This window comes from Carassius gibelio, chromosome B7 (genome assembly GCF_023724105.1).
Source record: "Carassius gibelio isolate Cgi1373 ecotype wild population from Czech Republic chromosome B7, carGib1.2-hapl.c, whole genome shotgun sequence".
Taxonomy (NCBI): Eukaryota; Metazoa; Chordata; class Actinopteri; order Cypriniformes; family Cyprinidae; genus Carassius; species Carassius gibelio.
Window position 1 is genome coordinate 26,368,934 of NC_068402.1, and position 10,553 is coordinate 26,379,486.

Below are 10,553 nucleotides of genomic sequence, written 5' to 3' on the forward strand. Positions count from 1 at the left end.
TCCTCTATAACACAATTCACACTCTTGCAATGCTTCCTCCTAATGCACTTGTCTTTCCTTGTGTTTCCAGTGATCCTAATTAATATTTCACCCAAAATGATTACAGAATATTCAATTTTGGGTGAACTCTCCTTTTTAGGCATCTATTTCAAACCAATAGAGCAGTTTGTTCAGTTGTTTATGTAGATCTGCAAAAAGTTAATTTGACATTGCTTGGATTGACCATGTATTAAAAAAAATTTCATCCATGGTCTTTTATCACTGGAGTTGTTTAAACGGTATTGGTTCATTTTTTTGTGTGTTTGTGTACAATGAAGCAGGAAGCACATAGTGCACTCAACACATAAAAGATGACCTAAAACTTGTGTGCTTAAATACTAATGCTCAGGTTCAATGAATTTGAGCAGTCTAGACTCTAACAATCTAGCCTCAGAACTTGCTTTAACCCTGATGTGCTTGTGTGCCTTTAACCGCAAACCCACCTTCTGGTAAACAGTAGCATCTTTAGTTAGCCATATCAACTTTAGTTAGTCATGTTCCAGCTTCTTTTACATTCAGTCTATAATTAGACTTTACATTAAACTGACATTTCCACAAATTGTGAAATATGTTGTGTTCATTCAGTATAACAAATATCAGTTAATGTTTTTTCTTCATCGTTTAGTAATTTCAATTCTTTAGAATATGCTTTTAGAATGTTTTTTTTAATTACCTGTTATTTAAAGTATTTCTTTAGTGGGTAAGTGTGTTCACCTGTACAGTGTTGTGTACAGAGTGTATTTACTCATCTAAAAAAAATCTGAATGGATTTTATTTCAGTTAAATCCAAGTCATTTCTAGGCTCATTTTAGAGCTAAAGCCTATGTTATATGTTTTTTACTCCACAGGTTTCCCAGGGCTGAAGGGTATGAGAGGAGATCCAGGACCTCCAGCTCCTGGTGGAATAAAGGGTGTACCAGGACTTCCTGGACTCCCAGGGTCTCAGGGATTTAGGGGACCTCCTGGACCCCCTGGCATTGGGACACGTCCCGGCATACCTGGAAGACCAGGAATAAAGGGTATGATATTGCAAAAAGAGATTATTATTTAAATGGATTTGACTTTCTTTGGTTATACTGCTGATAGAATTACTTGTGCAGTAATTTTTAACATGCTTCTACAATCTCAAATACCACACTATTGAAATTTGTAATGCTGTGCATTAATACCATGACATCAAACAAGCATCTCAAAGATTCTTTCAGATAGCATTAAATAGTTTAATTCTGTTCAAGGGGAGAAGGGGTCTCTTGGATTGGTGGGGTTTCCAGGTTTACCTGGTTCTCCTGGAGTCCCAGGTGGCCCAGGTGTTAAAGGTTTACCTGGTTATGCTGGGCAGGATGGCTCACCTGGAGGAACCGGATCAAGAGGAACCAAAGGTATATTGATGGCACTTGCAGGACATTTCGTTGTGGATTTTTAGTTAAGTGAAACCATAGATGGCACTAAAACAGAATTCAGAACTTCAGAAAGAACCAAGATATAAAATAGTTTATAGTAATTATATTAGAAAATGCACTGCAGTAATACAATGAATGTACTAAATTAATTGATATATGTTCGTGTTTTAAAGGGGATCGCGGTGATCCTGGTCGTCCAGGACCCTCTAAAGTGCTTCCAGTAGAGCAGCTGGAAAAGGGCCAAAAAGGTGAACCAGGAGGTGGTGGACTGCCTGGTTTCACAGGACCAAGAGGTACAAAAAGTGGACAGACCATCCAACTAGACAGTTCCTTAGAATCTAATGAAGAATCCATGCTGTTTAGTGGCATAAAGGTGTTCATGGACTTGTTCTTGTAGTCCTTCAGTGGAGTTATTAATGAAATGTTCATTTAAGCTTGTGATAAAAGAACTACTTATTCAGCCATTAGAATCTCAGTAAAACAAAATGTTTTTTTTTTTTTACAGGTGATAAGGGTCTTCCAGGGTCTCCTGGACGTCAAGGCTTTCCTGGATTACCTGGTGTTGCAGAGCAAGCAAAAGGTTTTCCTGGCCAGCCTGGACTCCCAGGTATTCCTGGCTCCTTTGGCTTCCCTGGTCCCAAAGGTTCACCAGGAGTTATAGGCTTCCCTGGCTCACCAGGCCTGAGTGTAAGTATCACGTATTTGGGCCAAAAGTACAGTATATGTATACAAGTTTACTATGGATGCAGCAGTCCTAATACTGTTATCAGAAACAGGTCTAGTATGGTCTCATACTTGCAACTGTCAAAATGTTTTATGCACAGAAATAAACATGGTCTCTTACTTTTTGTGTTGTTCTCCATTGAAGGGTGATGATGGTGTACCTGGGGTTCAAGGTTTCCCAGGAACTCCAGGACAACCTGGTGGCAAAGGTGAGATCTCTGTGATTGTCAAGTATAATAATAATAATAATAATAATAATAATGCACTTTATTTCTGACCTACAATACATATGGCTCTGATGCCTGTAAACATTGTCTTTAAGGTGAGAAAGGTGATTCATATGATTTATCTGGACCCCCTGGACCAAAGGGTGTGATTGGAAATCGTGGATTCCCAGGTTAGAATGACAATTTTTTTTTCAGGTTCTCAGTATGCATATGGTTTATAAAATCGTCTATTTTTTGTACTATATTAAATTTTGATAATGTAAATTTCAGTCTAATTTCTTAAAATATTTTTGTCCTTTACCTTTCCATAACAAGGTGGTCCAGGACTTCCTGGTGAACCAGGTGATCCTGGTTTCCCAGGAATAGTGGGATTACAAGGCCAGAAAGGTTTTCCTGGAGATCCAGGAGCACCTGGATTTGGTGGTACGTGGAAGTTTGGATCCACACTTATGATGCTGGTGAAATTATTTCAGCTTTTAAATCAACAACTTCCCTAATTTTATTCATGTTGTTGTATTTGTTAATAGGCTCACCAGGCCTCCCAGGCATTAGGGGTCTTCCTGGTTATCCAGGACAGAAGGGGCGTGATGGAGATTTAGGCCGTCCTGGAGCTCCAGGTTCACCAGGAGAGAAAGGTTAAACAAGAACATGTACCATTTTTCCATTAGATATTGCTAAAAACATATGTTTTTCAGTTGTAGTCATTCATCTTTCTACACACTAACAGAACCCAGCATGTTGACATTTCTGAAACAGCCTTTTTCAAATCTTACTTCAGGTTTTCCAGGATCACCTGGTTTAGATGGACTCAATGGTCTTCCAGGATCCAAGGGGTTGTCTGGAGTCCCAGGTACATTATTAGATGAGCCTCTGATTATAAGTTTCTACATTATACTTCAAACGTGAACAAACTAGTGAATGCTCCTTTGTTTAACATATGTCCTCAGGTGTGACTGAAGGTGGTCGGACTGGAGCTCCTGGTGTGAATGGCCTGAAGGGGGAGAGAGGCTCATCACAGCCCGGAGCACCTGGGCGCCCGGGAGAAAAAGGATCCAGAGGAGACACTGGTGAGGAGAATCATGTGTTTGGACCACTGAACATGCAATTAACCTCACCAGACCTCTGGCTTTATCTGAAACTCTTAGAATAAAGGGAAAAAATACACACACACATATATTAGTGCTGGGCAACGATAAAAAAAATTAAATTGTGGTTAATCGCATTATTGTCTGGTAGCAGTTAAAATATTTATTGTAGCCTAAATCTCAACATTAATCTAATTAAATTAAATATAAAACAAGCCATTTGTCACTGCCAAGATGTTTTTATAGATAATATTTGATAGTTTGTTATTGAAAAACAAGTTATGCTCCTGAGTCCTGAGCCTCGATTATAACAGGCACCTTCCTATTAGACCTGCATTAGTTGCGGGACCCATCATTCATTGTAATAAAAACCTGCATTAACACAAGCTAAAATAATTGTCAGCGTTAATCAATTAATGCGTTAACGCAATAACACGTTAAAATCATGAACGCGTTTATAACGTACTTGCCCCGCCCCAGACCTATGTGGATCATCTGCCATTTCATACATTCGATTGATGACTAATATGAGGCAAGGCAACAACTCACTGCGTGATGGAGCCTAGAAAATATCCCTAAAATTCAAGATAAAGGGCAAAACGCACGTTCGAGATTGTGTCTCATATTTACATCATATAGTTAAGAAATATCATACGAGCTTTAGGCTAAGTGCAAGATCACACGAGTGCAAATGTGATACTCATCTCATATAGTTCATTAAGAAGTTAATGTGTTATTTTAGACCCAATGTTGTCTGTTTTGCTCAATTTTGCCAACCAAAATATGATGACAAATCAAAACTGTTCATCTCCGAGCATCCCACAACGGCATTTCATTTCTTAATCCATGTTTTGAACGAATTTGGTGAATCATTTGGTGCGTTGAACCACTGACCTATGCTTTGGCTTTGAAGTGGCGTTGCACGGACCAATCAGTGTATGACATCAAAGTACCACGAGAGCGATTCAAAAGCACAATTAGACGTCTGCTCTCTAAACTTTTGCGATACTTTGATGTCACACACCGATCGGTCTGATGGTGATCATCCGCTTCAAGTCGAACAAGCTTAATGATTAGATGAACCATTTATAAAGAACCATTTACTTCACTCCTGAATGAACAAATCAAACGAATGAATAAATTACTCGATGACTTAATCATTAAGATTAAGCTTTACCACCACCTACTGGCAGTTTTAGTTTATTACTTAGAGTACCATTTCATTAAATAAATAATTTTATATTTTCATAGTAATAATAATACAATTAAGAAAATAAATTATTAAAGTTATAGTTCACCCAACCAAAAATTACAATTCTGTCATCATTTACTCACATGGTCCAAAAGAGTATATGTAATAAATTTTATCAAACAAAATATTTCTTGCTGAACCTACTTTTTGTAATCTCTGTTTGATGTTTTGCACAACAATGATTTTAAATGATCTTTTCAAAGTAATTTCTCCAAATTTGAAGGGCAATTAATTCGATTAATTAATCACAACATCGTGTAATTAATTAGATTAAAAAAAATTAATTAGCCATTGCTTCGCCGATCAGCTTAGTTTCTCTTTGTATTTAATGATTATGAAATGGTTTTCAGGTGCCTCTGGTTTGAGAGGCTTCCCTGGTAATCCTGGCCCCCCTGGCCCACCTAGTCCTTCTAATATCCCAGGTCCTTCCGGAGACCCTGGACTTCCGGGATTAGATGGACGAGAAGGTAAGGAAATCTCTGTACTCTCTGTTCTCATCTTTGTTTTGGTATATATCTAAAACAAAAAGATGTTTGATCCAGAGGACTAGCAGTTATATTTATTCGTAGATCTGTTCCTATTTGAGCATAAACTTGTAACCTTATGCAGAGGCCAATAGTTCATGTGATGCATTGAAATCAGTTGAACTGGATCTTTGTAGGTCCCATTGGCCCTCCTGGCCTTCCTGGTCCACCAGGCCCTGGAACAGTCCAAGGAGACAGGGGAGATGCCGGAGTTCCTGGACGACCAGGAATACCAGGACCACGTGGAGACCCCGGTGGTTCTGGTCAGCCTGGATTTCAAGGCAGTCCTGGTTTTAAAGGTGTTTTTTTTTTTTCTTTTTACTGTTTTCATATTTTTCCGTTTCTTTATCTGTGCTGCTCCCATGTTTAATTAATTGGAATTTATTCATTTTTCTGCTCTCTGGATTTAAAAGGACAAAGAGGTGACCCTGGCTTTGGTGGTGTACGTGGAGCACCAGGGATCCCTGGAGAACCAGGAGATTATGGGAGGAATGGACCCAAAGGATTAAAGGGTCAGTAGGCATTTTAAATCTTAAAAAAAGTTAGCTGACATTAATAAATCATGAGCATTCTTGAAACATCAGCTTTTGCTTACTGTCCTCTCAGGTAATTCCGGTCTTAAGGGACCTCCAGGTATTGTGGTCCTACCTAACAGAACCGAAAGTATGCCTTTGGGGGAACAGGGCCCACCAGGTCTTGATGGGTCTGTCGGTCAGGCAGGATTTCCAGGCCTGCCAGGCAGTCCAGGATTCCCAGGTGAGTCTTTTTTGTCTTTGCAAAAGAAAACAAAGAAATAAGAAATATTAAACTGAAAGTCAATTATTGAACCTTTTACCTCCAGTTTCAATTCCTCTTTAAATTCTCTAGGTCCCAAAGGACGCAGAGGGCCAGAGGGCAGACTTGGTCCTGTTGGTGCAGCTGGATCTCCTGGAGCTTTTGGTGACCCCGGACCTGCAGGAATCCAAGGACCCACAGGAACCCAAGGTACAAGGTCTTTTATATAAATTCTTTTGAGCCATGGCTCTCAAATGGTGGTACACAGATCTGTTCTGTTCATGGATCAGTAGTAGTTAAAATAATGCCAAAAATCTAATCATATACCCCCCTAAGTTGTAGAAGTCATCAAATTGAATTAAGATGATTATTTATTGGGATTATTAGGATGCATTAAAGTACTCAGAAGTGACATTTATAATATATTTAAATAAATCCTGTTCTTTATAACTAACTATTCATCAGAAAAAAACTGCACAAAAACTGCACTGTTTTCACCGTAATAATGAGAAATGTTTCTTGAGCAACAACTCAACATATTAATATGATTTCTAACCATGCTGAAGACTGGAGTAATGGCATCTGGCAATGCAGCTTTAATATCACAGGGATAAATTACATTTCAAAATAAAATAAAAAATAAAAAGATTGTTTATTTGAAATTTTTTATTGTGCAGCATTGGTGAACATAAGAGACTACTTAGAAAAAAACATACCCCAAATGTTTGATTTATAAATATGGTTTTTTTTGCAATACACTTTTTTCGTAATAAACATTTAACATGCACAAACATACATTGTGCTATAGAAATTTTTTACCTTGTTTTGTGTCACTTGATTTCTAGTTTAAAATTTTATTCTGAAGCAAAACCTGTTAATCCTAGCAAATCATATTATTTAATCACTGTGATTTCAAATGTAATTAACAGTAGCATATTGTCAAGTGCATAAGGTAACATTGCTTTTTCTTGTCCCTGCTGTAACTCCCCTTCAAATTCTTCCACTTTCACATATCTTCTACAGGAGCCCGTGGCCCAACAGGAATGCAAGGTCGTCCTGGTCCACCGGCGCGCAGTACCAGTATCGGTTATACTTTGGTGAAACACAGTCAGTCCACCCAGGTGCCCATGTGTCCTCAAGGCATGGCCAAGCTGTGGGAGGGTTACAGTTTGCTCTACGTGGAGGGACAGGAGAAAGCACACAACCAGGACCTGGGTGAGACACTAGTGTTGTTATTATAAGGGTTGTCAATTTTCATACCATTTTGATCATAATATTTTTTGTATGCACTAATAAGTTGACTTGCCTCTAGATAATTGAATTCAAATGTTCTCTTCCTCACAGGATTGCCCGGCTCCTGCCTGCCGCATTTCAGCACCATCCCCTTCCTGTACTGCACAGTCAATGAGATCTGCCACTACGCCAGTCGTAATGACAAATCCTACTGGCTGTCCACCTCGGCACCCATTCCCATGATGCCTGTGGCAGATCAGCAGATATCCCAGTACATTAGCCGCTGCTCAGTGTGTGAAGCTCCAGCTCAAGCGGTCGCTATCCATAGCCAAGACCTCAGCATACCGACCTGCCCACAGGGTTGGAGAAGTCTGTGGATTGGTTACTCCTTCCTTATGGTAAAATTCAGTTCTACCTCGAAGCACATACTATAACTTACAGAGCTTACGGTGTAGAACATGTTCACTCATGTGTATAAAATAATGTTCAAACACTTGACAGTTAATAATAATAAGTTATTTAATATGTATAATAGTATAAATGTTCAAGATTTGGACACATTTGGAAGGTCTCCTCACTAGTGTTCATCTTGGTCCTCTAGCACACAGCCGCTGGTGCCGAAGGAGGCGGTCAGTCATTGGTGTCTCCTGGTTCTTGTCTGGAGGATTTCCGCGCCACCCCCTTCATCGAGTGCAACGGAGCCCGCGGCACCTGCCACTTCTTCGCCAACAAGTACAGTTTCTGGTTGACCACGGTAGAGAAGAACGAACAGTTCTTCCAGGGTCCTTCCCAGGAGACGCTGAAGGGAGATGATTACCGGTCACGCATCAGTCGCTGTCAAGTCTGCATGAAGATCTTGTAGCTGGTAGATGCACTGCTGGAGACTTTAACGAAACAATTGGAAGTAGAGTGGATGGGATGAGATGAGTAGAGGAAGATAAAGGAATCAAACATGAACTGACTGAATCGATTTCATGCCTTTGGTGCCCAGCAGTGGTAATACGAAGAGCTAAAGAGAGCCCATGAAGTGGAGAAAGAGATTCTTTATCCGTTTATTAACAGTGGTGCTATGTTGAAAATAATATGTTGTGTTTTTGTGTTAGCGCTTTTTTCTTTAAGTTGTTGGCTATATTCACGGCTACCTCGGAGAGTGCATCCCAGACTCCCAGTGACGGCACAGAACAATACACCTTGATTTTTTTCAAAAGAATCCATGCAGCGATGAAAACATTACTGCATTTCATGTTTACATTTTGGCTTCAGTCGCCCGTGTTGGTGCTTTATTCACGTTCACCAGCACTTTGCAATCTACATGAATAAGATTGACCTCATCGTTGTCACTCGAAATGATTAGTCTAAACCCAAACATATTCTGTATGAATTGCACTGAACTTAAAAAAAAATTATGTTAACACACGGTTGATCTAAATTCATCCAGTTTACCTAATGATATATCATTTTCATTACTGACGAGAGCATTCAAACATCCATCAAACATGATGAGGATGGTTAATAACTTACAGATCATCTATTGGCCTCAGTAATTCATTACATGACCTAAAATGTGTATAATATTTTTTTATATTCAAAATTTCCTTTTTATAAAATGTTTAATTTACTGTGTGCATTGCAGATGATAAATAGACTAATTTTAATAGAGACTGGTTGATACATAACCACTATGACCACTAAGCCTTTCAGTCTCTCATTGGTAGCCCTGAGTATACTTTTACTTCTATTCATGTTACATTTCATTTTGTGTCTGTAAGTGGTTAGATTATGGTCTATTCATTTCATCCCCTTGGTAGAAAGATGTACATTCAATTCATTGTACATTTAATAATAGGGAAAAAAATTATATTTCCCCATTTATGTTGCTTTTGGTTATTTTCTAAAATAAAACAATGTACATCTGTGAAAATTAACTGTCACAAGTGGACAATTTTATTAGGTTTCTACTGCTGTGAGACTAAAAAAAGAGATATATACTTTCAGAACCCAAGAAACGTTAACATATTTTCAATGAGAGGATGACATTTTCCAGTATTTCATATAGTGGTGTAAATGTTTGATCTGAATGCTCACAGTGAGTACATGTATGAAACCTCTCGAATAAAAGTATTCAAACTTTTAAATGTTGTCTTTGATTACATTAATGTTGTGATATATATTTTTTAAAATCTCAATTACCACATGACTGGCAAAAATCACTTAAGAAAAGATAAACCCATAGCACTGACAATTTTGGGTTTATACCAGTAAGTTTTTAGAAGTGATTGAATGGGAGAAAACTCTGCAATACCTCCAGACGCAAACATTGCTGCTTTAAGTCGAGGCCCTGCAATACGTTAAGGCCTGAGTGGAGGAATGGAAAGGCCACTCATGTCAGTCCAGCAGATGAAAAGCAGACAGAAATCAAGGTTGGCCGTGACAGGAGTTGTTTTCTGATGTTCCCCTTGTCTTAATCCATGACCTGAAGCAAAATCACATTCCATGTATTGTCCAAATACATTTTATTTACAGCACATTTTAGCACCAAGTTTATGATTATTATGTAACTGATGACCAAGCTAAACTAGAAACAACTACATGAAACAAGATTAAGCTTATAAGGACTTATAATAAAAAAAAACTTAAACCTTGAGTCCATCCTTGTGGCAAGTTCCTACCTACACAGCCAATTCCACCTTCACCCAGCTTCGGACTGGTTTTATAATGCCTCAAAATGTGGCCAATTAAAAGGTAAACAACTGTAGTTAGTATGAAATACAGTTTTAGATATTTTCAAATTTTATTTTACAATTTATAATATTTTATAATTCTCGTTGATTTATGGATATGTCATAAACCAATCATTTCATCACATTGTCACCATAGGCCACGCCCACCTGTGTTTAATCCATTTACGCTCGCACACTACTTTACAGTCATCGGAAGGATTCAGGCAGTGATTTGACTGGCAGGCCAGGTTCGCTCGTATGACTGTTCAAGGCATTTGACTGGATATTGTTTTGTAAATTAGGTACAGTGTAGTGGAGAGTTCACAAAAATGTGTTAAAAGATTTAGCAACCAACTTTATTGAATCTTACAGCTGCAGGAAAGGTAAACAATTTCATGATGCTTTGTCTGTAAATTACGGTTTGTTTTTAAAGTGAACCTCAAGTAATGTATGTTATAAAAATAAAAATAAAACCGAGTCATGACCATCATAGACTGTATAGGTCATGATATTTTAAAAGATGCGATTATCTCATCAACCAATCAACATCGCGCGCGAGAGAGGCAAGCCATTTTC

At 38.4% G+C, this 10,553-nt stretch overlaps 1 protein-coding gene and 1 long non-coding RNA gene across 7 annotated transcripts in view; one reads left to right on the plus strand and one right to left on the minus strand.

The window, feature by feature from the left end:
- LOC127961635 (collagen alpha-6(IV) chain) overlaps nt 1-9,392 on the plus strand; it is a 90,338-nt gene extending 80,946 nt beyond the window's left edge. For all 6 annotated transcript variants that reach the window (XM_052560840.1, XM_052560841.1, XM_052560843.1 and 3 more), the window contains 18 exons: nt 888-1,058; nt 1,275-1,418; nt 1,613-1,732; nt 1,945-2,126; nt 2,308-2,371; nt 2,485-2,559; nt 2,705-2,812; nt 2,917-3,024; nt 3,168-3,239; nt 3,337-3,456; nt 5,077-5,193; nt 5,388-5,549; nt 5,664-5,762; nt 5,857-6,006; nt 6,118-6,234; nt 7,048-7,239; nt 7,369-7,655; nt 7,859-9,392. In XM_052560840.1, coding sequence (XP_052416800.1) covers nt 888-1,058; nt 1,275-1,418; nt 1,613-1,732; nt 1,945-2,126; nt 2,308-2,371; nt 2,485-2,559; nt 2,705-2,812; nt 2,917-3,024; nt 3,168-3,239; nt 3,337-3,456; nt 5,077-5,193; nt 5,388-5,549; nt 5,664-5,762; nt 5,857-6,006; nt 6,118-6,234; nt 7,048-7,239; nt 7,369-7,655; nt 7,859-8,119 — 2,549 coding nt within the window. In that variant the 3' untranslated portion in view covers nt 8,120-9,392. The remainder of the gene's footprint in view (nt 1-887; nt 1,059-1,274; nt 1,419-1,612; nt 1,733-1,944; nt 2,127-2,307; nt 2,372-2,484; nt 2,560-2,704; nt 2,813-2,916; nt 3,025-3,167; nt 3,240-3,336; nt 3,457-5,076; nt 5,194-5,387; nt 5,550-5,663; nt 5,763-5,856; nt 6,007-6,117; nt 6,235-7,047; nt 7,240-7,368; nt 7,656-7,858) is intronic.
- Nucleotides 7,759-9,726, minus strand: LOC127961639 (uncharacterized). The gene is made up of 2 exons (XR_008154482.1): nt 9,560-9,726; nt 7,759-8,141 (listed from the first exon to the last, which is right to left on the minus strand). It is a non-coding gene; the product is annotated as an uncharacterized LOC127961639 (long non-coding RNA).
- Between the last annotated feature and the right edge of the window lie 827 nt (nt 9,727-10,553).